Below are 26,439 nucleotides of genomic sequence, written 5' to 3'. Positions count from 1 at the left end.
CATCTGATTAAAGGGGCAAAACTATATAACGAATATATATAAAAAACCTTTAAACAGCTCCCAGCTACGTACCAAGTGTCTTAGCTCGACCCGTCCCCTTCCGTTAGTCACGGCCTGGACAGTCCTCATGGCACGTATCTGTTTACGTATTGGCTCTGATGAAAATGCGTGGACTCCCCTACCACTAAAAATAATTTCACTTGTGCTTTTAATCTCGAGATCAGTCATATAATTAATGACTGAAGAAAAAAGCACGCATATTCATTCTAATTTTAAGCTATATTATTGTTTTGGCCGGGAAAAAGACAACAAAAGCGCAAGTGGTTTAGTGGTAAAATCCAACGTTGCCATCGTTGGGCCCCCGGTTCGATTCCGGGCTTGCGCACTTTACTTTTTAAACAGCTTGAGTAGTAGTTGGTTTTTGCAAAAGAATGCCCGTGGAATGGCGTAAGTGTTCTTAGATTGCATACTAAGCTCACGCGTGCTAACTTGAAAACTGGCCAAAAGAAATGGGCACAGGAATTTGTGCCATAAAGTCGGTGTATCCATCCAATTAAGCATTTTTTTAGTAGTTTCTAGAGGGGTTTAAGACTTAAAGTCACTATTGGCTGAATATTTGTACCACATATCGATGTTCATTACTTATAAAATCTGCAAAAACCTATCTTTATGACCAAATTGTTTTTTTGAATTAAAAATACTAAACTCCGAGCATGTTCTTTCGATGCGTCTAAAAGCTATTAGGTACACAATATTCCAGGCCCGTTTCCCTGAAATGTCCGTATTCGTTATTAGAACTGTCATTGAATTGAGGTCGATGATGGTCTTCGTAGATTCAAAATATTGCATATCGCTTCTGTCTCAAAATGTAATTGGCTACCATAACCAGACCCCAAAAACAACAAGTCAAACAAGAAGCATGACTAGCCAAGTTTCCAAGTCAATTCATCCACTCTAAAAAAGAACGTCATAAGAAAGCCAAGGTTTCTTGTGTCAATTTTGGAGCCTGTCTTCCGAACTGTGTGCCGTTTACTTTCCCCAATATGCAAGTCCTCTGGTTCACAATAAGCTAGGCGATCCACTTTGTCTTCTGGTTCGCTCAAACTTCTTCAGTATACAAGTTACTTCAGTATGAGTTGTGATTATGGGTAGTGAGAACGGCTTTGCCGAAAAGCAAATCCTTAGCTCGGAAATGGAATACTGCGCAATTTCATGTTTCTTCCTGTGGTACCTATTGAGTATAAGAGCGTTTTTAAGCGATGTAAAAATCTTCAATTGGCGCAAGAACCTGTGGTGATTAGACTGAGCATTGCATTCTATGGGAACAAGAATCTACGAACGGATAATGGATAGCTCATTCTTGGCCTTATTCTGTCTATTTCTCAAGCTGATTAGTCACAATTTAAATCAGACCGAAATTTCTGAGGCAAAAAAACTAACAGCGCATAATGTAAAGGATTTGGCCCGTGTTTCGTAACCCTGTTTTGATTGACAAACCACCTGCATTTTTTTTCGAGTGCCTTTTTGATTCTCGGAAAAGCCACTGTTACTACGTCAAGAGTGAAGTGATAGTTCTTTTGGGAAACCTGAGGACTAAAGAGAACAAATCACTAGAACAATTCTCGCGGAACGACGACATACAGAAATTCTGCAAGTGGATTCTTTTATTGCTCAATGAGAGAATTTTCTGAAAAGGCATGCACAAAAGTCTTAGGCAAAATTTGAAGTTGTGTTTCCCCGCTCCTAAACCATTGAGTGGAATAGAACAATTGGGGGCTTTCGTCAGTCAAACCAGCCTTCTCTATTCTTAAAGGGATCATATGTATTTACGATCTAAGATGATGCCACAGTCGCATCAGCTTGTGGATTGTACTACCAGATAAGAGCAAAAAGATGAGGATTTCACCAGAGTTCCGCTGACTGAATCAAGTTTTTTGAAGTCGTATGAGGGCTCATGCCAAAAGAAAGATATTCTCAAGGTATGCGTAATAATGAACTCAACACACACTGCTACCCAGTACATAAACATGGAGGCTCCATGATACTATACACCGAAGCAATTGCAAAGAGCAAGATTATATTCTAGTTATAAAACAATCTCAGGATATCGAATACACGCCATCTCAAAGTATACTACGCTTGGAATCCGAATATTCATGCGAACAGCATACGGCCCCCACAATATCCACATCCCACAGATATCGTGTTTTTCTTAAAAACAAAAGTAGCCCCTTAAAGCCATCATTAAATACCCCGCATCACACCACAAAGGACAAGCCATTGTATGTTGTTTGTTTCTTTGTATCTAATTTGCACCCAAGACAACATTGCGGCGCGCACGACCAGCGCCACCTCCCAGCTTCCGCACGTCTAAACAAGTCTCAACAACATCTAAACCTCTCATTAATACATCTTTTTTTCTCCACTTAGCAGCCCTACACGAGCGGATCAGCAACCCCTCCTCTTACATACTCAACAAATTCCCTCAAAATGGCCCTTCCTAAACTCGCTGAGGAATTGTACGCGCTGTTCGATTCCGAGAACTACGAGAAATGCCAAAAGTTGCTTCCTCCAATTAAGATCGAGTTGATCAAGCACAACTTGCTTGTGCCTATGGGCGCAAACACCGAGACGACGGAGCAGTTGAACGACCTCAAGATTGCCGAGCGCATCTTGGAAATCGGCGCCTTGCTGCTGCTTTTAGCCGCCGAGTACCAGGCATTTGAACACTACTTTGCTTCCTTGAGGCCATTCTACGGGTCGGCCAGATTACACGCCCAGCGCGAGGCCAACACAGACTCGACCAAGATTATTTCTCTCTTCTTGATCTACTTGCTTTCGCAGGGCCACATCTCGAAATACCACGTGGAGTTGGAGCTGATCTATAGCTCGCCCCTCATCGACGTGGAGAAGGACAATTTCTTGCAGTACCCTATTGATTTGGAGCGCAACTTGATGGAGGGCAACTACATCAAGATCTGGAAGCTGTTGCAGGACGATGCCGACTTGCCTTGCAAAGAATACCGCCACTTCACCAGCAGCTTGCGCAACACTTTGCGTGTTGAAATTGCACACTCGCTTGAAAAGACCGGCGACTCGATTCCCGTGTCCAATTGCAAAACGCTATTGTACTACCCCCAGGAGCAATCGGACCTGCTGTTTGAGGCCGCGTTGCGGGAAGAACTCGATGTGACAAGCTGGACTTTCAAGGACGGCTTTGTGTATTTTGAAATCGGCAAGAATAACGCCCTGGCCTCGGACAACGCGGCCATGATCAAGAACGTGTTAAGCTATGCCGAGCAAATCGAGTCCATTGTGTAGATGGGCGAGGAGGCAGCGACAGAAAAGCGTGGCTTGCACCAATGGATCCAGTCGATCTTCTTAGAAATGGCGATGTTCAATGATGTGAAGAGATCAGTCACTTGCTACTCGAGTGCCGTTCAATTGGCTCACCGGGCGTGTCTATGTCACAAGGGCTAGACGTCGATCACGCCGAGGGCACTGACCGGCACAGGGGTCTAATTATGTTGGTAGTATGTGTATTAAAACCCATTTCACCTTGTATTTTTAGATTGAAAGCAATTTTCTTCACAGAACCTGAAAACAAGCCTGGAAATTGCAGGCGCTACAAACCATGTCATCCGGGGAATGCCTCCTTAGCATGTTCGACTGTGACACGAGCGGCAGCGGAACTTTTCAGGCCACGAACTAAGGAATCGTCCAAAACTTTGAATTCTCTGCCGAGGGTGAAAGGACAAGAAAAACACATGTTTCCCTGCAGAAAAACGGAAAATTAGGGCGGCGGGTTAGGGAATCTTCGGTACGATGTAATTTTACCCAAATATGCCAAATATTGCTTTTGAGCACCGGGAATGCCATGTAAGACTTACAGTTGCCCGATCTCTATAAACGACACGCCAATGTTCTCTCCCACGTGACCGAGACCCGAAAGCTTCAAAAGACAGCTCACTCCAAAGAATCGTAGAATCCATGATACGAAGTGTCCAAGTCCAGGAGAAACAGCTCCAAGTCATCACTTGAAAGCGTGTCGTTGTCGGATAAATTGTTGAGTTTGATGAGCCAGCTGACCAACTTCAGTTTGCCCGGAAACTCGAGCGCCACCGCCTGGCTGTTTTCGCGCGTGACCAACTCGTTGAGACTGATCACCAAGTTACTGAGGAGCGGATGGAGCTGCAGTTTGGTGTTGTAGTTCAACTTGACCGCGTCCATGAGCGTGATGAAGTTTCCCGTCGCCTCTGCTACAAGCCGGGCACTGGCAGCGGCCAGTTTGTGGATGGCCCGTGCGGGCAGACCCGAGGCTGCTTCAGAAGCAGCGGGTTTCTCAGTTGGCTCGGCGAGCTCGACGTGTTTGTGAAAGTGCTCAATAGTTGCCGGTACTTTTTTCGTGAGTCTGTCGATTGCCAATGGCGCATGAAGGCTGAATTTCGCCGCCACGACGCGGAGCAAATTGCTGTGGTCACCGGCTAGGTCCGGAAGAATTTCCCGGAGGATTTTCTCGTGCGTGGGGCTGGCGTGGAAGCTCTCCAAAAGGATCTGGCATTGGTTCACAAGCCGCATGATGGTCGAGGTGTACTTTTCCTTGTCGGTGACGAAATCCTTCACAAAAGCATTTTCCACGGTCTCCGTGACTGTGACGATGGAATAGAGCTCACAGAGCGAGTCATACACGGCCTTGTGGATGCTGGTGGGCACAAACGAAGCCCGTGAAATCTCGCCATGGTGCTGGCTGTGGTCCTGTTCGCTCGCTAGAGTATACGTGGAGTTCGTCGTTGGCGCGTACGCGGGCGGTGCAGACATCACCTACTTGAAAATCCGGAGATGGAGATGAGAAACCAGGAGTATTTGGCCGGTTAGGGGAGTTTTGGCCGCAATTGGTCCGTTGCAGATGGTTCTGGATTGCCTGGGCGATTGCATTCGCACAGTAGAGGTGAGTGCTCTGCAGGCAGACTGGGTGCGAAATCTGGGGCAGCCCGGGCGCTCGAGCGTATTGATATGGGCGTGCTCGGACGGACTGGTTTCAATTTATTGTGACAAATGAGGTTTTTTTTGGTGCCGCCTAGCAGTTTTGATTCAACAAACCCAGTGCTATTTTCAACTGCCGGTATGGCAAATTTGTGGCATGTGCGAGCGAGCGGTGTATGGATACTCTGATGAAGCTACCCACCATACATTGGGACCAGCAGAAATTGGAACTGTCAATGACATGTCCAGCATCCGATGTCAGGATATAATTTCCGCACATAAAGATGAATGTGTCGTATTTGCGCAATGCGTGAAAAATTCGGGTCGCAGCAATACAGATTTATTTGCATGGAGAAAGGTCTCTGTCACTGCTCTCATGGCGTCCATTGGTCATGAAGTATCTGAGACCCTGACATGTAGCAAACCCGGGATCTCGGTGTGAGCAAAGTGTCACATATAAGCCATGTGTAGTGGTTCTTTTTTCCACCAAGTACCATAGATCAGTGATGCCATTGATACAAGTGCATTAGTATAGGACTGTTGGCGGGTGCCGCAAATGACATCTTCTTGAAAAGTTGCCACTGTCGTTTCCAAAGACGTATTTTTCAGCAGCGGCCAAAACTCCTGGAAAGAAGCTGTTGAGCATCATATGGAGTCACTGTCTGTTGAAATCGCAAGGCACCTGCTGTGAATACTCACCAAAGGAAGAGGCTGAAAGTCGCAAAAAGCAAGTAGTGGGATCCAATGAGAGCTGTTAGGGCGTGCAACAACAGGAAAGCCTGGGTGAAGGTAAAGGAAGCACCGTGGCTGTCGCACAAAGATCATGTGGTAAAAAAAACACGTCTTGTGGGTTTGGAAAGTGAGCCCTGACTGAATAGCCCAATACAGACTTTCATGTTTCGAAGGACTCTCCCAGCACACAGGTGAGGGCCTGATCAAGACCTGGCACAGGCAGTAGTCTTGACCAGCCACTGGTCGGCGTCAAAAAAATAGCTGACCTGTCTTGATTCTGAGCACCATCTTCCAGGAGCCCGGAAGAAGCAGGGACAGCATCCAGCTCTTTTCGTTGCCATCAGACCTCCAGAAAACAAAGCACAAGCCGTTTGGATCACAAAGTTCCTCGCCGTTCGTAAAACTAGCCGTTGCCGTCACCTCCATAAAGGCACGCGTTCTCTCCAACAACATAGACATCTCACCGACAGGCTGCATCTTGCCGACTCGCCTTTCTTCACTATCACGCTGAATCAGGCCAGCACGCTACATCGGGCCAGAACGCTACATTACCAACACGCTGCATCAGACCACCCCATTTCCTGCCTGAAGTAAGTACCCTGCCTCTTCTCCAGGCGCAAGTTCCAAAACGCGAGGTGCGCTTTGATCTTTGGCCCATAACCACGTTCGTCTGAGGAAAGCTGGCCGAAACCTGCTGCTCCAGCGGCCGGCCGAAACTCCCACGCACAAAGATCCGCTGTCACATGTCTAGTCGATCTCGCAAGCATACCGGCGGTCGCTGCGCGGATTGTAGAACGCGTCCGCATTGTACCCCAACTCGACCCAGTCGGACGGGTTGTACGAGTACACCACCGGAGGCGCACAGAACGGGCGGGCCGCCCGGTACATGTCATCGAAACGGCGGCCGGCCACGATGTCCGCCACGGTGTCCCGGCCAAAGACGTCACGTGCCGCCTGGCACTCGGCCATGATCCACAGCATGAGGTACGTGCTGCTGGCACGGTTGTACGGGGACACGGTGAGGGGGATCGAGCACACCACGTCCTTGCCGTGGGCAAGCCTGATCTTGAGCACGATCTCGTAGCGGAGCGCAAACAACTTGCCGAGCAGCGTGAAGCCCTGCACGTGGGTGAGCGGGACGCCCTCGGCCAACTTGGGCATGTTTCTGTTCTTGTTGAACGAGGCCGTGATGCGGCGCACCGGCTGTTTCTGGATGACCTGGTCCGCAGAGCCGGAGTACAAGTCTAGCATGTCGTTTTCGTGCGGGAACACCATCAGGAAGCGGTTGTCCACGCCCTCCGTGGAGAGTGCACACTCGTGCGTCCTGGTCTCCGAGTGGAGCTTCCGCTCCTTGCGTGCTGGAAGCCCGCCGTCGAAGCCCTCGAAAACCTCCTTGATCTGGAGCGTGACCAGCCGGAGCTGGAGGTTCTTTTTGCGTTTGTGGTACAGGTGGTTGGCGGCCACCCTGACGGCCACGTGGAGCGAATCCTGCGGCCCCACGGCCGACGCAGGGAGCGTCACGTCCACCAACACCTGCTTGTCCGCGGACACCTGGCTCTCACACACGGGCTCGTTGAACTGCCGGTACAACGGAAGCGTGTCGTACGTTTTTACAGCCACGGGGAACTCCCGCACGGTCGTCTGCTCGGAGGCCACGGACGTGCCTAGCAAAACACGCACCACGAGCGTGTGGACGGTGGAGGCGCCCCACGTTTCCACATAGCCGCTGGGCACAATGTCGCGGTCGAGCGGAATAAGCACCGGCACATCGAGGGCCAACATGGTCTGCGAGAACTGGCCCACGGGCGGCACGTAGACCAGCGGATCGGCGAAAACCCGTGTCTGCTTGACGGTTTCGCCCGAGCTGAGCGCCGAGGGCACCACGACTTTCTGCGTGGTCAAGAGCTCCAAGGTCACGGCGCGGCAGTCGAAAGTAGGGCCCCTGGCGGGGCGGATGTGGATCGTTGTCTGGATTCTAGGCTGGTTATGGTTAGAACTGGAAGGCCAGAAGAACGCCTGCGGAAGCAGCCAAACTGGCAGGGGAAAAGAAGAGCGGCCGCGCCAAAATGGGGCATGTCGATGGGGGGAATATACGTACAATTGAGTTCGGGACGCCGGGGCTGCCCTTGACAAAAGAGCGCCCATCCGATCGTAGGCTGATGTGCAAAGGGCTTTCCGTTTTGGGGGGCATTTTGCGGGTGTTTTCACGCAGGCGTCGGGCCACACGTTCAGATTCGGCCGCTGGGGATGGTAGGCGCAAGAAAAAGACGGGTTCCAGGCGCCGGAACAGGGTGGTGGCGTGGGGTAAAGAGAAGCCAGGGTACGTTCTTTCGAAGTATTAGGCTTGAGAGTGCGTGATTTGCGGGGTGCGAAAAAAGACCTGTTTGGTGGAAGCCGTGTGAGGCGGCCTGGCTTGAGGTCGCTTTCCTTGTGAGATACCCGGGGAAGGCTCTGCAGGTGCGGCTGTTTTGGGGCACCTTTCTTTCAACTCAAAACAGGTGTGGTGGGGTTGCGTCTGGTTAGGCTCTTCTGCTCGCACTTGTTATGCTTGTGCTGGTTTTCCAGGGCACTTATACATACTATGTCTATCGTGCCTTGCGGTTTCGGGGCTGTAGTTGGACGCAGAATATGGATGTCTATATAACTAGTAAAGGGATCGACGGGCCTAAGCCTCTTTCCGGGAAAGCCGGCTGTCGGTGTATCAGTGCTACCTGACTGGTGTAGTAGCTAATTACATTGAGCAGTCTGTCAAATACACACCAGGCTGGTTTGGTCGTAAGCATTGGCGCAGGTGCTATTCGACTATGGGGCCTGATTTCATGGCAACATGATTGTTCTTTTTTCGCTGGACTGTCTGGGACTACCTGTGCCATGAGCGTATCGAGCTATGAGCGACAGCTTTGCCAGGAAAACTAAAGACAGGCAAAAACGTTTTACTTAAGCCCAACAAATCTTTTTAGATCTTATTCGAAGGAGTAGTTGCACTGGACGACTAATCTTGAATGTGTGCTCAGTTGTCGTTATTGCTCATGCCAAGTCCTTGTTCATGATCAGCCTTTCGAAGACCCAGAAGGCACCGTCTTGGAAATCCTGAAAATGCCCTAACAGAAGAGCTTATTCTGTGAACATCCCAGACCTCTTATTTTTCTTGGAAAAGGGACACCCGCAGGAAGAACAGTATGAGCGCAAATAGACACACATGAATAGTAATCTGGTTTAATATCCTGCGGTCCGGGATGTTTTCAGCTCACACAACTCTAGTCTCTTACTTTCTGCTACTCGCCGAAAATCTAAAGCACAACCAGACCAAGTACAGGCTGTGGGTCGAGTAAAAGGCTCAAGTATGGTCAATGCAGTTTATGTGCATCAACTCCTCGTCTAGAGTTGTAGTGTGACTATGACATGTGCGCCTTCCTCGAGCGATCGAAACACGATAATGCTATGACTTGTGGCTTGTAGATTAAATACAGCAAGCTGCCCAAGCTTATGAGTCGGAAATCCAGAGACGGTCCCTAAATACGCACCATAGACACAGAAATTAAATATCCAAATGGGTGCTGCTTTCCGCAGCTTCTTTGTCCAAAAGAATCTTTTGATTACACACACTGACCTGGTGCTCTGCTACTTTTGCTTCTCTTCATCACCACTGTATGGACATTTAATCATAAATCGTCAGCATTTATCAAATGTAATACACGCTAGAACTACAAAAGAGCCAGAGGTATGGCAATCTTGAAGCAGAGTTGTACGAAATCATCTGCACAACATGTAGATACATGTTCGGTAACGCAAGCATCCTGTACCCCGTCTACCACAACGTTAAATCTCATTCGATTTCAGTAATGAGCTCGCTCACACGGAACATATAATGCCGTGCTTATACCAGTAAACACATCAATCAGAACGCCAATAGAGCACTGAGGTCTCTCGTCAGGATGCATAAATTGAAGTGAATTTCAAATGTTTCTGATGTTCGCATATAAAAGCGCGCCCCTTTCATTTTCCTGTTTTAGATTAGCCCGGGAATCAAAGCAAATCTCACGGAATAGTCATCAAACTTCTGTTTATAATACTTGTGGGTTTCACATGCACTTATGGAAAGATTAATCACGATGAAGAGCCATATGCTTAGCAAAGACCAGTCTTCAGCAACAATCTGGCCTCTGGTAAATACCAGTAGCACAACACAAAAGTAAGCCACTATTTCGTCGAGATAATGTGCACTGGACACGACACAAAAAACCCCGTTCTTTGGAGCAGAGTACTTTACAAGACTAGCCAAGTACTTGTGGTTGCGGTACTGGTCTATTTGGGAAAGCAGGAACAATAGTCCCAACCCTCCCACCCAGGCCTTGTGGAGAAGGCTGAATTTTTGTTCTTCCAGCGGGTCTTGGCTCAAAAGTCCCAAAAGACACGCGGCAGACACGCCCACATAAAAAAGCATTCCCATTAGGTAGTGTGAAACGTTCATTCTCGATGCAGGGCTCCAACGACTTACGTTGAAACTCTCGTACAATCGTCTGCTGGCCTGGCACGTGAGAAATAGCCAAACTAGTGTATACTTGCCGTTTTCTAGGATGCTTTTGGGATATAGCACAACTTGGCTCCACATGAGGGCCAGGTATAAAATATAAAAGTGTGCAAACCATGCTTTGGGTACAGTGAGTTTCGCCAAGCCATTGAACAAAGTCGCCAAGGGCGACAAGTTCTGATGCAAGCGGCCCTGCGCTACTTTACCGTAGTATACAAGCACGCTCAGGTCATTAAATTGAATGAGCGCCAAAAGAAAAACGGATAATACTGCGAAGCTGGCGGAAATTGCGTGTGCCACGATCATTATTCCGGCGGCGGGAAGTCCGATTGAAGGTTTTGGTGATGCTTATGCATGGTGTACGTGCGCGGCGTCGTGTGGCCGCGTGAGCGGCTCTTATCAGATAAGTAAATGGCATAGGGCAGGGGCCTCCCGAGACGTGTGTCGCGCAGCGTGCGCAAAGACGGCGGAGATAACGACTGAGATGCGGCTGCTTTCCCCACTCTGGCACTGTGTGACGAATTTAAGGTTTGTTTATCGAGGTCAGTAGCCCCTATCCTTATCACCGCCGGCCGCCGTGCCACGCCGAAGATTTAGATGGCCAAGGGGTGTCCTGGATAATCTGGTTTCAGATTGTTCATAAAGTTCATGATAGGAAATCTGCATGAAGGCTTAATAGCGTTCACGGGCGTGTTTCACCACACTGAGAATGTAGAATTTCTTCCTTGTTCTTATTTCATTAAAATTATTGTTACACATGGCGCAGCTCTCTAGCGGCCGATATACTTACGCTCGAAGTACCTGGCAAAGTTGAAGCCAATGGCCGAAAAGGCACCGGCCAACTCAAATCCAATCTCTCCACCGTACTCTCCGATTTCTCTAGCAAGCACGCCCTGGTACCACACCTGGTTCATACCCACCGCGACACCAGCACAGCCGCAGCAGAAACCAAAAACACCGGCGATTCCGATCGGGTACTTGGTCTTGTCGTTGAAGTTCTCGTAATCGTAGGCACTCCACTGGTTTCTGTTCCAAATGAAGTGTTCGGACAAGGACATGCACTCGTAGATGGCCAAGTAGTAGCCGATCATGCTCATGAAGTTCTCCATGACCGACTCGAAATGGTAATAGCCAGGAATACAGATGGCCAACACGGCAAAGTTGGCTGACACCGTCCAAAACACTCTGGGGATTCTCTTAAAAGGCGACCACACTGATTGAGCAGACAACGCCACAGAGTACATGTTAGGAATGTTGTTGGCCACGGTGGAAAGCGCAAGCAACACACACAAAAACTCTCCGAAGCCGTGCAACGAGTTCTCGACGAGAATCGCATACACCAAGCCTCCGATGGAGTTTTCCTCGTACAACTCGGCCCATCTGGTGTTGGTGAGAGTGCCGGTGGCAGACGCGGCACCCAAAGTCATGGTGAAAATCAACGGGAGCACCAAACCAATCAAGATGCCAAAGAAAATGCGGTACACGTTGGCGTTTCTGGGCTGGTACACGGTATAGTCGGACGCGTACGAGGTCCATCCGGTGGCAAAACCGTAAATGGTTCCTCCAAAAGACAAGACATTACCGGCCGTGGTTTCGCCTCCCACTGTAGTGCCCCACGTGAAAGTCTGCGCCTTGGCCAAGCGGGCAATAATTGCAATGAACGCCACCATATTGGGGATCCATGAATACTTTTCGTAAGCGTGGATGATGTTGTAGCCGAAAAATGTCACGATAATTGTGCACACCACTAAAATCAAGCACCCCGCCCATGGTGGACATGCGCCGTTGTTGATGATGTTCAATAATTGAGCCGAGGCCATGATATTCACAGCACCCCAGCCGATACACGCCACCATATTGACAAACCCGAAGATCCGCTGGGCATAGTCGCCCACGAGGAACCGCGACAAGATCATCTGCCGAAGCCCCAACTTGACGCCGAAAATAGAAAAGTAGGCCACTGGAATGGCACCCAAAATGTTGAAGAACACAATGCACATGATGCATTGGAAAAACGACAAGCCGAACACCGTGATTCCAAGCGCACCTAACGAGTATGTGGCAATGACCATGTTAGCAGACCACCACATACTGGCGGCGTTGATGATGGAGTCATCGTTTTTCTCCTCGTCTGTAACAAGCTCAATACCTTTGGTCTCGGCATTCAACTTAACAGCCAATCGGTTTATGAAATTCAAGCCGCCTTCAGACGTCTCGCCCAACCCGGAGTCCGTGATGGATTTTTCATAGGCATCCAACGAGGACCCGTCCTTGACTTGGATGGGCACGTGGGTTATATCTTTCTCTTGGTCAGCCATTGTTTTCCAAGGAAACCGCTCGACAAATCTGGGGTAATCACTACGGGCAAAAAAAGCAGGGTGTACTTCCCGTCGTTTTTTATAAGACGTCCAGGCCGCTGCAGAGAGATAAGGGCACCGGCATCCCAAGGCGGGCCTCAGGCAAGCATTTTTCGCTCTTGCCATCACCACGCTGTGCGCATGCATATGCGACACGGGCGCATGTGCCTGTTAAGCGCGCAAAAGCAATTCACGATCCGGCGGTTTCCTGCGTCGGAGAGCCACTTTGTCCGGCATGCAGGCTGCTCCCTACCAGTTCATGCGGCATTGTGAGAAAGATACCTTGCCGAGGCAGGTCCACGGCTTTTCCGCGGCCCGGCCGGGCACATGGGCCTCGACGTTGATTGCGAACAATGATCGGGCTTTTTGGACAAACCTTAATCCAGGCGGCATGAGGGAATTAGATCTAGTGCCACTTCATGTCTGACACCCCCCCCCCCTTATACGCTTTCTGCTTTCTGGTTTTCATGTTAAATTTTCGTACGGCTTTTTTCTCTGGCCCCGCGGAGCGGCGTGGCTTTTCTTTCCCTGAAGCCGTCGTTCTGCATCCAAGGCCTCTCATGACTCCATTCAGCTAATTGTCCTCACGTCATTCGTCATCTTTGGATTATCGTTGAGCCGCACCGACTCGTCCGGTTCTAAAAAGGCACCATGCTGCGTCAGCGGTCACCTGGATACATGGCGCCAGATCTGCAAATTATGGCTCATGAGTCCAGCACAGGGCTTCGAACGTGAACTTTTGGTTCCAGGTGGTTTGCATGTAAAGTGCTTGATTCTATTGTTGAGTCAATCAAACAAGCAAAGTAGAAGGCATATTACAATAGGAAGAGAGAACTGCATCACCGAATTTGAATTTAGAACAATTGTGGGTTTCAGAGTTTTGGCAATTCAAATTAAGCAATAAGAAACAAGAGGAGAAACAAGACTCGACCAAACAATTGAACCGCATTACAGGCAATTAAGGTTGCAGGTAACTCGAGTACTTCTTGGGTCGCTGAAATATAACCACAAGTGCACGAAATTGACAAAACGTTTCCCAAGTGCAATAAAAGTAAAGTTGGAATATATGACAACTTGCTGGAGCAGGCAGAATTACATCGAGGGAAATATTGTGGAACGTTCCATGAGGCAATTTGGTTACGCTACCCCAGGCATAGTAGATGAGGCCAGTAGTGATTCCACGCTCGTCGCCTAAAAACTATTGTTAAAGCAAATTTGCGGGAACGACTGAGCCAAGGAGAAATCTGCCTTTGCTTCTCAAATGATTCTTCCATGTGCTCTGGCGTTCTGTGGGAGGGGCGTTACAAACCACTTTCTCACTGACTACTTCTCTTTTCTTGGCTTTCGATTTGATGGACAAAGAACAACGGACGAATTTTCAGCTAAACAAAGTTCATCCCATAACTCAAACAAGGCAGATGTGTTTCCGGCGTTTAAAACCTGAGCATTCATCTGAGAGCATCTCAACTCCAAGATTTGTCGAGTCTTGTGTTATGCTTTAACGGGCTCTTTCGTAGGAATTACACCCACACATGAAGGGAAAGCCATAAACATGTTTTTTGTTATACCTCCGTGGCAAATTTCTTCGGCAACTGAAATTTCCGTGCAGTGTGGAATCGTAAGAAAACGAGGTCTTTTCTGTCTCGCATTATTTCTTAGCACTCCACCTTCTTTCCCCTCAGCCGTAGACTCAAAATAGTGAACAAGCTCTTAAAATATGGACTATGCAAGCAAACAACATTCGTTGTGGTCCTGGTACCGTTGTCAGATCCGAAATCCGAAAACAACCTGCTGGGCAGCATTGACGAAACATGAACTGTTTCACAGACCCGAGTATTAAGGGCCACTTCTTACGCGGCCTTTTATCCCAAGCAACCGGCCATGGCCGTCAGCTGTCGACATTCGGTTTTCTACTCGCTTGAGCGTGTTAAAATTATCATTCGCTTATCTTTTGTATTAGGTTTTTCGTATGGCTGTCCCTCGAAACGCTTAGCTGTGCTTCGGGAAATGCGACGGGGTCTGTTTCCCGTACGTGGTTCTAATCGCATGAGCTATGCTTGCATTCCTTCTTGCGGCGTGGCAAAGGGCGCAACGCCAGATCTATGGTGTCCTTTTCGTCTGGTTGGGTGGGCTTCCCCCAGGGCCACATGAGTACATTGCCAGCTGTCGTCCCTATGACCGCGGGAGCCGCGGTTCCTGGCGCACCACTCCGCCTCTACTTCCTCAAACCGAAGTAGAGACCTAAGATAAGCGCAAGGATGCAGAGGATGATGATACAGATGAAAAAGCACCAGATCTTCTTCTTGCGCGCCTTCTTGGCCAGCACCACGGCCTTGTTGGTGTGGCCCACACCTTGCTCGATGTCGTGCTGCGCCGTGTCGATCTGCTGCTCGATCTGTTGGATGGGCTGGTCCTGCTCCACTACCAACTCCTCCATGTCGTGGAACAACTGGGTCAACTCCGCCATGGTTTTCTCCAACTTCAACAACTCCCGGTGGCGCACCTGCACCTCGTTCAACACCGTGCGGGCCTCGCCGCGGCGGTTCAGCTGCATCAACGCCTGCTGGAAGATCTGCTGGTTGCCGGAGCCATCCTCAACCACGGCCTGGATTTCTTCGGGCGTGGCGTCCGGCTTCACGATCCGATACTGCCTCTCGGCCTGCACCCTGGTCTGCTCGCGGTTGTTGCTCTCGGTCAAGCGGTAGCGCTGGATCAAGTCCAAGAACTTGTTGCGCGAGGTCTCGGCCTGGTCGATTTTCTGGGGGTTTCTCAGCTGGGCCGCCTGGGTTTGCACGTTTTTGATGCGCGACTTCAAGTCGCTCTGCAAGCTGGAGGCCTCCAAAACAAGCAGGTCGATTTGCTTGGACATGTACTCGCCCTCGTCGCCGTCGTCGTTCAAATCCAAGTCCTGAAGATGGTTTTTCTGCTTGTTGGCAATCAAGTCCACCAAGTTCGAGTAGTTGTCTAGCTGCAGGTTGATGTCCTGGATCTCGTTCATGAACTCGACGAAGTCGTCGGCCTCCTCGTATTTAAAAGCGTTCATTTCATACGAGTTTGTGTTGTGGTTAGCGCCGGCACCATTGGCGCCGCCATTATAGTACGGGTTGCTCATTTTTTTTCGGTAAAAAAGGGGGGTCTGGTATAAGCAGGGCTCCGGGTGCGTTGGCGAGGGTTTCAGGCGCGTGTCGGGGGCGTGGGCGGGGGTTTGACGGAGCACTAGGATAGCGTGATGGAGGTATGGGTGCTGGTGTTATTCTTGGTTTAGGGCGGTGCTGGCTTTTTGGGGCCTGCATACAGTCAGCGGCTGCGCGCGTTTCAGTCGGGAAGTCTGATTCCTAGCAAACACATGGTCACGTGACCCATCGTCAGGCACGCTTGGTGGGTTGGCCGTCCGGAATGTTGGAATGCCGGGAGCATTTCGGGTCCATGAAGATGATATGGATCCCTGCGCTATTCTCTATCAGTTAGAATTGCCTTCGAGTTTCGCCGGCTCTGCAAGCTCTGAGGCAGTTCTCAGAGAACTAGTGGAACTCAGTTCATGAGTGGAATTCTGCCCATTTTAGTCGACATTGGCATCTAGTTGGTGTTCAGCTAATTTGATACGGTAGGATGTACTCAGCCCATTGTTATTGGTACTATGCGACGCTCTTTTTTGGAAGACTATTATTAGACGTGTTCGCGCGAGGCTGAGTAGTTTTGTTTTCAGGACGGTTATCTTTTCTGTTAATCTACTCATTCCACTTCAATTTTTTTTTAACTACTTTTTTGTGGTTCTGGCTTTTAATGTTTATGTCATAATATGTGTGTATGGCAAAGACTGTGCTTCTTCTAGAGCAGTCAAATCTGTGGTCAGCCCCATTTTTTGACGTTTCATTGGATCAAGGTGCGAACCAAATATGGTGACCAAGTGCAATCTCATCATGAAAAAGCCGCCATGATAATTAAGTATTTGAAATCGCAGTTAGTTTTCCGGAAATATTGAGTCTATTTTCATTCAGGAGCTTTGGTTCTTCGACCCAAACTAGCCTCAGTGTATGGAACCATTGAAATGACACCATAGGTACGTGTGATCATGTGCCTCTCAAATTCATATAGGAGAGGCCAAGAACAATATCCTTTAAATACCAGGATCTCAATCCACATACTGAATAAGCAAGAGGCAATGTATGAATGATTCATATTGATATTTTGAGTCGTATATATCTTTGATGCAGAACCAATATCGCAATAACATTCAGCTATCCAAGATATTTATAGATTCTTGTACAAGCTGGGAGAATGTTTCTGGATTGCCTGCAATAAAGTATTTCTTGATGTTCTCTAAAATTTTTTGTTGGTCTTTCTGAAAATCATCAACGTAAATCACACCTTTAAAAATTTGTGTTGAGAAAGACACTTTGATGTTTCTAATTCACCACCTTCGAAGATTGCATCAGCTCATGTACACAGTTGCTCTGGTTTGCTTTCTCCTTCCACTCGAAAACTTCATACGACACACGTTCAAAACACTTTTGACTAATCCCTGAAGATCAATCAGCAAGTCACATTCGACTGGACTTACTCGATTTGCGCATACTTAAGAACGGCACAATACACTTTTCGAGAAAAAAGAGTCGAAATTTTGGATTTCAGTTACGCATCTGCTAGACAAGCTTTCATTTAGAGTTTTGATTCCAATACAACTATGAATCTGGGGCCACTTGAAGTATGCTGCCAAACGAAGATGGCCCTACGGCCTCCCCTTCTTTGTGTTCCACACACACATACATCCTTCAGAAAGGACTGCCAAAAGTTTGACTCAATCTTCTTTTACCTCGGCAGCTTTGAGCTTTGCAATTCGTCGGGCCGAATACTGCTTTAACTTCACGAGCGTGAACTGCACCCAAAATAGCCCGAACCACAACGCACTCCACTTCCACCCAACAAGCCTAAAAGCTCTGATGAGCCACCAAGCCGACCATAGCGCTATCACAAAGTCGAGGGTAACAGAGTTGCGGCCAAAATACACAACCATTCCATTCCGGTAAACCGCAGAAATGTTGTAGACAGAGTAGGCAAGGAAGCTGTAAAGGCCCGGCATCTCAATTCCCGGTGTCACAAAGGGAACAGCTCCAACTAAATACAAGAGACACATAATATAATATGGGGCCGAGTGAACGGCCATCTCTTCAAAAGAAGGTCTTGCAAATGGAAGCGTCGGGGGGATGCCAGTAGGAGCAGACTCCAAACCAACCTGGTACAGTGCCACCAGGATTTCTTCGATCTCATCCGAACTCATGTTTATTTCTCTTCGTATTGTGGTTTTACTTTGATTTTGAGTTCTGAAATTTGGTCACGATGGTGTCGTTTTCGCCGGAGCTAAAATGGGGAGAAATCAAATGGGTGCAAATGCCTGGAAAAAGTCGCACCCATTTCGAAATCTGGGATCAACGCCTCACTGAGATGCGATGAATTAGCTGAGGAATGTTTGGGCCAAGAGAAATTATTCCATTCTTTTTTAAGTGTTTAGACCAGTGTTAGGGGCATGGATTCAGGACCTGTAGATGGACTCTGGCCAAATCTAAAGGTGCATTTCTGCATGTAAATATCAAGTAGACTGAATAAAACCTCACCAAACGGATTAAGTCTTCTGGCTCACGTTGATATAAGGAAGAATACTATATATGATTTTCAGAGATCTGAGGCTTTTGAATTAGTTCTATGCTAAGTTGAGAGCTGAGATCTCGATTCACCAAACATCATAAATAGATTGGGGAGCAATATGACTATTATTAAAGTGTGGCTGGTCATGGCAGCCCGAGTTGATTAAGCACACCATCAATGAGCACACAAAATTTCGAAAGAAGAATAGCTTTGCGAGCATCCGACAAAACATTTTACCAAAGAATATAGAAAGGCTCTTCAAGAGCGAATGTCTCTAGCACATCATGACAAGGCTCCGTTTCTGGCTCTGGCCTTGCCTTGAATGTTTGCTACCTCAGACTAGCCATCGAACATCTGGACTTAAAATTCTTAGCAAAAAAATCACAAGTATATAGTTAGCGTACATCTTGCGGGTAGTTATCTCTGCACCACATATCACATCAAAAAACCTACCATAAAGTCGTTGGCAAAATGTAGGAAAGCATGCTGACAGCACCATCCTGGACTAACAAATATAGCTTCAGATAGTATGACGCTATATAGAATTAGATGAAGCACAAAAACACGTGACATCCACCTCAAGCGTTCCGAGTTCTGGCCATTATCAAGATCTAGGGCATCACCGCGTCCACGTGCTTGCTATCGAGTTTGGCCAAATTTAAATGAATGGCGCGTAAATTCAAGTATTAGACATCTTGATCATCTTCGGGACATACCACTAAGCTTGGAATGATGAGCCGAGGAAAAAAATACAAAAAAAAAAAAACAAAACTCAAGCCTTCACGGACTATCTCTCACACCAATGGCGACCAAAAATAGACTCTATGGCCCACGCTGCCGCGGCACATCCGCGGCCGCGAACTCCACTATCGCACCTCATCATCAACCTACATTATCTATCATCTCCACATTGATGAACTTCACCCCATCGGTACACCAGGCCGCGGGCCATGACGGGGCGCTTACCGCCGGCCCGGTTTTTGCCAAGCTTCTGTCGCCACAAGAAATTAGTTTCTACGCCCAGGCGTCCAGTCGCTTGTCTGCAGAGCCAGAGCTTTTGGGCAGCCAGCTAGCGCACTGGATGCCCACATATATGGGCACTATGAATGAGGGCTTTGAGCGCGTGGAAGGCGCCATGGTGCTAGATCCAGATGGAGTCAGCAGCAGCGTGAATCCGGCAGTTTCAGCGCCAGATTTGCCAGCAGTTTCAGCGCCAGATTTGCCAGCAGGCCTGGAAAACCCGTACCTCGTACTTCTGAACCTCTACCATCGTTTTGTGCACCCGTGCATCCTCGATATCAAGCTAGGCTCTGTTCTTACTGACGACACGGTTCTGTTGGAAAAAAAGGCAAGATTGGAGGCGGTGAGCAAGGCCACCACTAGCGGCTCGCTCGGGTTCCGCATTTGTGGCATGAAAATATTTAGTCAGACGCCCCTAAATCCGGCTCCGTTGTTCCCCGATATGGACGCTACTATGCACACCGAAGCTATAGAGGATGGAGGGCTGTACACCAGTTTCGATAAGATTTTTGGCCGGTCGCTTGACAAGAGCAGTGTGGGAAAAGGCCTAGGGCTTTTTTTCCTGGTGGAGCCCCAGGTTCACGATTTGCTTCTCTCGAGGTTTGTCCAGAGATTACAGCTACTTTACAACTGTCTCTTGGATGCTGAGGTGCGGATCAAATCAGGCTCTTTGTTATTTATCTACGAGGGCGATCCCGCCAGATGGGCTGGCGTCAATGGGGACTCATATACCGAGGCAGACCCGTTGGTTTGTGACCCATTCTATGCCGTGGATTCCGGCGCCGATTCGGACGCGGACTCTGACGTGGAGTCCGATTTCGAACACCGTAAAGCACCGCTCTCCCGGTTAAACCTCATTGATTTTGCCCACGCAAAATACGCACCGGGCAAAGGGCCCGACGATAACATTCTCGATGGTTTGGAGAACCTTTTGGACGTCTTCTGCCGGTTGGCAGACCTGGCATAAATCCAGCGCGATGCGATCCACTTTCCTAGTCAATACAGGCCCTTCACTTTTGGTAACATAACACAGCAGACTCGTTCTTATAACAACTTGGTGATCTTACCAATAGCAATGGTAGAGCCTTGGTCCCTCAAGGTGAATCTACCCAATTGCTGATAGTCGTTGTACGTCTCAGCGCACACAGCCTCGCTGGCCTCCAAGATAGCAATAACCTTCATACCCTTCTTGGCAAACGCGGGTGGCTTTTTGGACTTTCTGTTGGTACCCTTCTCCAACTTGTGCTTCAACTCAATGAACTTGACCTCCTCGATGGCTGTGTGCAAGTGCATGACACATGAGAAGCCGTTGGACAAAATGGACTTCAACTCGACAATGGCGATTTGCGCCTCGAAGCGTGTCACGGTCTTGACAGGGTTCTTGGGGGAGGTCAAGACGTAACCTTGCTGCACGTCCTCTTCCTCAACGCCCTTGAGCTTCAATCTGATCTGCTCACCGCAGTATGCGGCGTCACATTCTTGCTCAGTCTCGTTGTAGATGGTCACAACCTCTACGGACGATCTGTTAGGCATCATCAACAAGGAGCCGTTTTTCTTGATGTGGCCGGACTCGACCTTACCCTCGACAACAAGGCCCATGTCTTTCATTTTACCTGAAATAGGCAACATGAAGGGCGCGTTGATGTGACGATTGACCGTCTTCATGTTGTCCAAGAACTCGAGCAACGAAGGCCCGTCGTACCACAGACACACGTCCTTGGAGATGCGGTCCTTCAAGCCCGCGCCCGTGTACCCGGACACGGGCATGTAGATGATGTCGTCTTTAGCGTAGCCAATGCTCTTCAAGAACTGGCCGAGCTTGGTCGTACAGTCCTTGTACCGCTCCTCGGACCATTCCACGGTGGGGTCGTCCATCTTGTTGACAACGACAACCATCTTGTTGACGCCCTGGGTCTTGGCCAACAACGCGTGCTCTCTTGTCTGGCCGCCCTTCTCGAAGCCGGTCTCGTACTCACCCTTTCTGGCGGAAATGACCAAGATTCCCACGTCGGCCTGCGAGGCTCCGCCGATCATTTCCGACACGTACATCTTGTGTCCGGGCGCGTCCAAGATGGTGTAGCGTCTTTTGTCCGTCTCGAAGTAGGCCTTGCCGACCTCAATGGTCTTACCGTCGGATCTCTCTTCCTTGTTGGTGTCCATGACCCAGGACAAGTACCAACCCTGTCTTCCGGCATCCTTGGCCTCACGCTCGTATTTCTCGACGGTCCTCTTGTCGACGGCGCCGGTCAAGTACAAGATGTTGCCGCCCATGGTGGACTTGCCTGCATCCACGTGGCCCATGAAGATGATCGACACGTGATCCTTGCCGCCAAACAAGTCCTTGACGACCTCCTCGTCGACCTCGTCTTCCTGCGCCTTGGCCACGGCGTCCGCGGTCGGCACGGGCGTCAGCTCTTTGGTGGAGACGGCGGATTTGGAGCCCAGGGAGGCCGGCTTGGCGGCCTTGGGCTTGGATGCAGGCTTGGCGTCTGCAGCCTCTTTCGAGGCCTCTTTCTTGGGCTCCTTGAGCGCCTCTTTCAGGGCCTCTGCTTTCGGCTCTGCGGCCGGGGCGGGCTGCTGTTTGGCCTCGTCCTTGGGCTCCGGCTTCTTCTCTGCAGGCTTGGAGGCGTTGGCCAACTTGATGCCCGCCAGCGAGGCCAACTTCAAGGTTTTCTTGGGCTTGTTCAAACTCGCCAGCGACGCGCCCTGCTGCTTCTGGTAGTCGGCCAAGGACATGCCTTGGGCCTGCTGGGGCTGCTGCTGGTAGCCGCTGTAGGACTGGTTGGTGTACTGGTTTCCGAACTGGCCGTTCGGAGGGGTGTACTGGTTATACTGGTTGTTGTACTGGTTGTACTGGTTGTTGTACCCGCCCTTGTTACCCTGTTGGTAATTCTGGTACTGGTTGTATCCCTGGCCCTGATTATAGCCTTGGCCCTGATTATAGCCTTGGCCTTGGTAGTTCTGGTACTGGCTGTAGCCGCCTTGCGGCACAAACGCCTGGGCAGCATTTGGGTTGTACTGGCCTGCCTGGGCAGAGACGTTGGCATTGGCCATGTCCTGGGCCAACTTGTCCGGCGTGTACTGGTTTTGGTCAGCCATGGTGAAAACAGATGATATGGGGTAGATGTATAAAATTTTTCCTGATTTTCTCGAGTAGTCTGCTGGCGGCGCGCGGCTGGGGCGGTCACGTGCCCGGCGCCAATGGCCCGATGCCATGATTCCGTGGGAGTAGTTGGGATTTTTGGCTGCGGTTGGGAGGAGGACTGCCGGATGATGTTTTGATGGGACGGCCGTATGTGAATTTTGCTGAAAAGATTGGATTTTGGCGGAGTGGGTGTGAGTCATGTCTGCACATTTTTGCTCGAGGTGGTGAACGGCTGCGAAAAATGACTTAATTACAGTGAGTCGTAGGAATCAGAATCCAACAAAATTCCCGATTGCCGGTAAAAATCTCGCGTTGATGTAAACCTTGAACAAAGAGAGAAAAAAGGCGGGCAAGTAAAGATACTCGATTCGTGGGCCTGTGCCACGATTTGCCAGGTATGTATCCTTGTCAAGATGAGATAACTCGCCATTATCTCTGGCCTTGGACGATGAGTAATTTTTGTGCCGTTTGTACAGCCAAACCAAAACTCAAGGTTGTCGCTGCAGGGAACTCCCCTTCGATTTGGCAGGAAATATTTGACTTTCCTATTGTCTGTCGACAAGGCCGCTAGCATGGAACCGGCTTCAGCGAGGGACCCTGCACTCTGACGCCAAAGCCATATCGGAAATCAGGTCCTGATTGTCTGGCCAATCCTGGAGTATAAAAAATGGCTTGTATTATGTATGAACATAGCTGGGCCCCGCCTTTGGAGATCCGCGTGGCTGGTTCTGAGATCTGAATAAAACATAAGCTTAATAAGCCAGATGAATGTCAATGGCTGAAATAGATATGTACAGTTTGTCATACAGGACGAAATGCAATATGTTGATTAGGACCAAACCAACAGCAACGCAGATTACGCTGCCCTTGAAACGGGCCTTCGGAACGGGGTGGATAAAGAGAAGCCTCAACTCTTGAAATACCTTTTATTAACATGACTAAGATACTTGATTGACACCCGATGCGGGGGTTTGTAGAAACACAGTTGACTAACTAGTTGCTTCCATGGGGATATAAGCCAATCGAGTAAACTTGGCCATTCCTCATATACGTCTTATCATCTCCTAGCAGTATAAATTAAATTTATGCAAGGTATCATGGCGTACCCAGGGGAGTCTGTTTCGCACAGCTCCGGCCTAGTCTCGTTTGAGGTGCGAATTAAGACAAGAGATACCAAATGCCATTGCTGCGAAAGTCGGCCTTCCAAGGAAACTGCGATAGCAGACAGCGTCGTTTAGAATGCCTTCAACATGGTCTTTGCACTTGCGTTCGACACTCTTGGAGCCAGCGCTGGACAAAAACATTCCGTGTCCGAAAACCAAGATATTTTCGTTTCCATCACAGACATCACTAAAACACCAGGCTCTTGCTTGGAAGATCAATACCACCGCACGCCTCACATCAAGTGAAGGTGGGCCACTTTACTGGCCAGCACTGGTGGCGTTGCATACATAGGGCCAGGAGATCAGTCAGCACCGTTCCAAAACCGCAACAAGACCTGATCACAGCAGAATCCGAGATTCAGCAAGGCCTTGGAACATGGCTGTGTAGGTATTCCACAGCACTGGATGTGTTCTGCGGGGAAGCTCAAACCTTGCCATTCTTCTGACACTTTTGAAACCCAGCGAGATCGAATTTGAAGACCAGCGAGATCGAATTAGAAGCCCAGCGAGATCCAATTAGAAGCCCAGCCAGATCAAATTTCAACCCCAGCCAGATCAAATTTAAAGCCCGGCCAGACCCAATTTCAACCACAGCCATACCCAATTTCAACCCCGGCCAGACCCACAGAATCACCCCGAATCCCAAAGCCGGCCGGCCCGTGGGGCGGCGGGCCTGCACACAGCCGCCGGTCTCCGTCTCCGCGTGAACGATCAACAGTGCTCCAACAACCTCAACAATCAGCACCGCCGTACCTCTTTGTGCGTCGTGCCTTGTATCCCGTCAACCCATCACAATGCCCATATTCGGAGAAAAACCGTTCACGTCCATCACCGTCAAGGTGAACCAGCTCTGTACCCTTAACCGAAACGCCGATTTGGAAGACGATTCCATGGAGCTCTACGTCCCCGACTTGGTCTCGCTCATCAAGCTCCAGAGCCTGGGCGCGGTGGAGGCGGCACGTGCCATCCGCAAGAAAATCAAGTACGGCAACACGCCCGCCGAGCTGGTGTTGGCGTTGGACTTGTTGGAGCTCTTGGTGCTCAATGCAGGCTCCAAGATCGGCCAGGCGATAGCCGCCGACGACAAGTTGGGCGAGCTTTTGAGGGCCGTGGCGTCGGGCCTGGCCCGCTCCGGACTAGGGGGGCCCTACGACGGCCTGGTGGTCCGCAGGGTGCGCGAGTTGGCCCGCGGCTGGAGGCACGAGTTCCAGGAGCTTCCTGGCTATGGCAACTTGGCCGGCTTGTACAAGGCCATGCCGCGGTCCTAGCCCGGCACGCGCCTGCGGCAGGCGGGCGATAGAAGCGGGGGCAGAACCGACAGAAGCAGCGACAAAGATGGCAGAAGCAGCGACAAAAACGACAGGAGCAGCGACAGAAACGACAGAAGCAGCGGCAAAAACGACAGGAGCGGCGCCCGCCATGTCCCGCCGCCACGGCCGCAGACCAAGTCGCCGTACGCGGCCAAGCAGAAGAAGAAAAAGAGCAAGCGGAAGCGCGGCGTGGTCTACGCGGACGAGCAGTACCAGATCCCGCAGATCAACTACCGGGCCGAGGCGCCCAAGATCCGGACCACCATTGCGGACTGCCACACGCACACGACCGCGTTGGACAACGCGCTCTTGGCGCTCGCGCGCGGCTCCGACCCGATGGACGACGCCAAGGCCGCGGCGGAGTTCGAGCGGTGCCGCAAGATCCGCCGCAAGGTGCTCCGCTACTTGCAGTACGTGGGCGCGGGCGACGGCAGCCACAAAAGCAAGGAGGTGCTGGAGTTGGACGACGAGTTCTTGGGCAGCTTGCTCGTGGCGAACGACCAGTTGGTCGCGTCGTTCCACCGCTTCGACGCCATGTGCGGGTACACGCCCGAAAACCCGGCCCAGTACCACCAGGACGACCGCCGCGACGACGCGTCCGTCAGCTCCGGCGAGAGCTACTATACGAGCGACAGCGACGACGAAAGTGCGGGCGACGAGATCGACGACGGCGAAAGTGCGACCGGCGCGGACGACATTGGCGAAAGCGCGGCCGGCGCGGGAACGGAGAACGACGCGATCGCTGGCAGATTGCGGCGCTTGGACGTGAACGACGCCGGCTCCGACACGGACGACGCCGCTGGCCTGGCCGTGCCCGTGCATCCACGCGACCGCCGCCAAGCACTCGCACGCCCACAGCCAGTCGCGAGACAGGACACGGCGGTGTCCACGGAGAGTGGCGATCCGTTTGGCGACCGCAACGAGGTGTCGAAGGGGGCCTCCGTGTACTACTGAGGCTCGCGCGAGGCCCTGGCGCGAAGCCCTGGAGCAAGGACAGCCGTGCAGGTGTGTTCTCTGAGGACCGGGATTTCTTGCAGCGCCGCGGGCGGGCGCGTTGGTGTCGAGGGCCAAGCCTGGGGCGTGTCGGGCCAAGAGCGCTGCTCAAAGCTGCAGCACAATGCTCTGCGCAGCCGGGCGACCAGCAGTGGGCACCGGTCACATGCCATGCGTCAGCGAGGAAACGGCCACGCCACCACGCAGGCAACGGCATGCCTCTCCTTCCGCCCACGGCGAAACACCGGCCAGATGCCTTCGGAATCTTAGAGAGGTCCTGCCTTCGGAATCTCAGAGGCCCAGAATCATAGAGAGGCACTGCCGCTAGAACCATTAGGCCGTGCCACCGGAACTATTAGCTTCTGACAGGCGCCAGCGATCCTGTGTCCTTTTATTTTTAAGAAACATCATAGAGTGTAACTAGGGATGTAAACCCCCGCCGCTGACGAAAACTACAAAAATGCCTGTAATGTGAGAAGGGCGAGCACCAATTCATGAAATGTCAAAGAGGAGACGACTGCCCATAGCCAATGTCAGCCGCTTGAAAAACTAACTGAATGCC

At 50.4% G+C, this 26,439-nt stretch overlaps 11 protein-coding genes and 1 non-coding gene across 12 annotated transcripts; 5 read left to right on the top strand and 7 right to left on the bottom strand.

Moving 5' to 3' along the window:
* Window positions 1–314: 314 nt before the first annotated feature.
* On the top strand, window positions 315–385 carry METBIDRAFT_t62. The gene has a single exon. It is a non-coding gene; the product is annotated as a tRNA-Gly (tRNA).
* A 2,105-nt stretch (window positions 386–2,490) lies between these two features.
* On the top strand, window positions 2,491–3,321 carry METBIDRAFT_9807 (proteasome regulatory particle lid subunit; the record flags this gene model as incomplete). The annotated part of the gene is made up of 1 exon (XM_018859462.1): window positions 2,491–3,321. One exon carries the CDS (start codon window positions 2,491–2,493, stop codon window positions 3,319–3,321), a length of 831 nt encoding a protein of 276 aa, XP_018714035.1.
* Window positions 3,322–3,966: 645 nt separating this feature from the next.
* On the bottom strand, window positions 3,967–4,818 carry VPS28 (ESCRT-I subunit protein; the record flags this gene model as incomplete). The annotated part of the gene is made up of 1 exon (XM_018856455.1): window positions 3,967–4,818. The coding sequence occupies one exon, from the start codon at window positions 4,816–4,818 to the stop codon at window positions 3,967–3,969; it is 852 nt and encodes a 283-aa protein (XP_018714034.1).
* A 1,644-nt stretch (window positions 4,819–6,462) lies between these two features.
* METBIDRAFT_35646 (uncharacterized protein) lies at window positions 6,463–7,906 on the bottom strand (the record flags this gene model as incomplete). The annotated part of the gene is made up of 2 exons (XM_018856637.1): window positions 6,463–7,695; window positions 7,814–7,906. 2 exons carry the CDS (start codon window positions 7,904–7,906, stop codon window positions 6,463–6,465), a joined length of 1,326 nt encoding a protein of 441 aa, XP_018714033.1.
* A 1,818-nt stretch (window positions 7,907–9,724) lies between these two features.
* On the bottom strand, window positions 9,725–10,552 carry DFG10 (putative polyprenol reductase; the record flags this gene model as incomplete). Its single annotated transcript, XM_018858550.1, has 1 exon — window positions 9,725–10,552. The coding sequence occupies one exon, from the start codon at window positions 10,550–10,552 to the stop codon at window positions 9,725–9,727; it is 828 nt and encodes a 275-aa protein (XP_018714032.1).
* A 411-nt stretch (window positions 10,553–10,963) lies between these two features.
* FCY21 (purine-cytosine permease) lies at window positions 10,964–13,001 on the bottom strand. Its single transcript, XM_018855529.1, has one exon. It carries the CDS (start codon window positions 12,562–12,564, stop codon window positions 11,017–11,019), a length of 1,548 nt encoding a protein of 515 aa, XP_018714031.1. The 5' UTR covers window positions 12,565–13,001; the 3' UTR covers window positions 10,964–11,016.
* A 1,264-nt stretch (window positions 13,002–14,265) lies between these two features.
* Window positions 14,266–14,786, top strand: METBIDRAFT_107537 (uncharacterized protein). The gene has a single exon (XM_018853846.1). The coding sequence runs from the start codon at window positions 14,485–14,487 to the stop codon at window positions 14,752–14,754; it is 270 nt and encodes an 89-aa protein (XP_018714030.1). The 5' UTR covers window positions 14,266–14,484; the 3' UTR covers window positions 14,755–14,786.
* A 32-nt stretch (window positions 14,787–14,818) lies between these two features.
* On the bottom strand, window positions 14,819–15,715 carry SSO2 (syntaxin; the record flags this gene model as incomplete). The annotated part of the gene is made up of 1 exon (XM_018858549.1): window positions 14,819–15,715. The coding sequence occupies one exon, from the start codon at window positions 15,713–15,715 to the stop codon at window positions 14,819–14,821; it is 897 nt and encodes a 298-aa protein (XP_018714029.1).
* Window positions 15,716–17,401: 1,686 nt separating this feature from the next.
* Window positions 17,402–17,881, bottom strand: METBIDRAFT_9801 (uncharacterized protein; the record flags this gene model as incomplete). Its single annotated transcript, XM_018859461.1, has 1 exon — window positions 17,402–17,881. The coding sequence occupies one exon, from the start codon at window positions 17,879–17,881 to the stop codon at window positions 17,402–17,404; it is 480 nt and encodes a 159-aa protein (XP_018714028.1).
* A 1,278-nt stretch (window positions 17,882–19,159) lies between these two features.
* On the top strand, window positions 19,160–20,233 carry IPK2 (inositol polyphosphate multikinase; the record flags this gene model as incomplete). The annotated part of the gene is made up of 1 exon (XM_018856919.1): window positions 19,160–20,233. One exon carries the CDS (start codon window positions 19,160–19,162, stop codon window positions 20,231–20,233), a length of 1,074 nt encoding a protein of 357 aa, XP_018714027.1.
* A 77-nt stretch (window positions 20,234–20,310) lies between these two features.
* Window positions 20,311–22,365, bottom strand: SUP35 (translation termination factor GTPase eRF3; the record flags this gene model as incomplete). The annotated part of the gene is made up of 1 exon (XM_018858548.1): window positions 20,311–22,365. The coding sequence occupies one exon, from the start codon at window positions 22,363–22,365 to the stop codon at window positions 20,311–20,313; it is 2,055 nt and encodes a 684-aa protein (XP_018714026.1).
* Window positions 22,366–24,368: 2,003 nt separating this feature from the next.
* Window positions 24,369–25,838, top strand: METBIDRAFT_76541 (uncharacterized protein; the record flags this gene model as incomplete). The annotated part of the gene is made up of 2 exons (XM_018858547.1): window positions 24,369–24,835; window positions 24,917–25,838. 2 exons carry the CDS (start codon window positions 24,369–24,371, stop codon window positions 25,836–25,838), a joined length of 1,389 nt encoding a protein of 462 aa, XP_018714025.1.
* Window positions 25,839–26,439: the final 601 nt, after the last annotated feature.

This window comes from Metschnikowia bicuspidata (assembly GCF_001664035.1).
Source record: "Metschnikowia bicuspidata var. bicuspidata NRRL YB-4993 chromosome Unknown METBIscaffold_1, whole genome shotgun sequence".
Classification (NCBI taxonomy): Eukaryota; Fungi; Ascomycota; class Pichiomycetes; order Serinales; family Metschnikowiaceae; genus Metschnikowia; species Metschnikowia bicuspidata.
Note: the sequence above shows the minus strand (reverse complement) of the source record. Positions and strands in the feature narration are given on the sequence as shown.

Coding starts and splice junctions, on each gene's coding strand:
- FCY21 (XM_018855529.1), bottom strand. CDS start 12,564: ATGGCTGACCAAGAGAAAGATATAACCCACGTGCCCATCCAAGTCAAG.
- METBIDRAFT_107537 (XM_018853846.1), top strand. CDS start 14,485: ATGGCCGTCAGCTGTCGACATTCGGTTTTCTACTCGCTTGAGCGTGTT.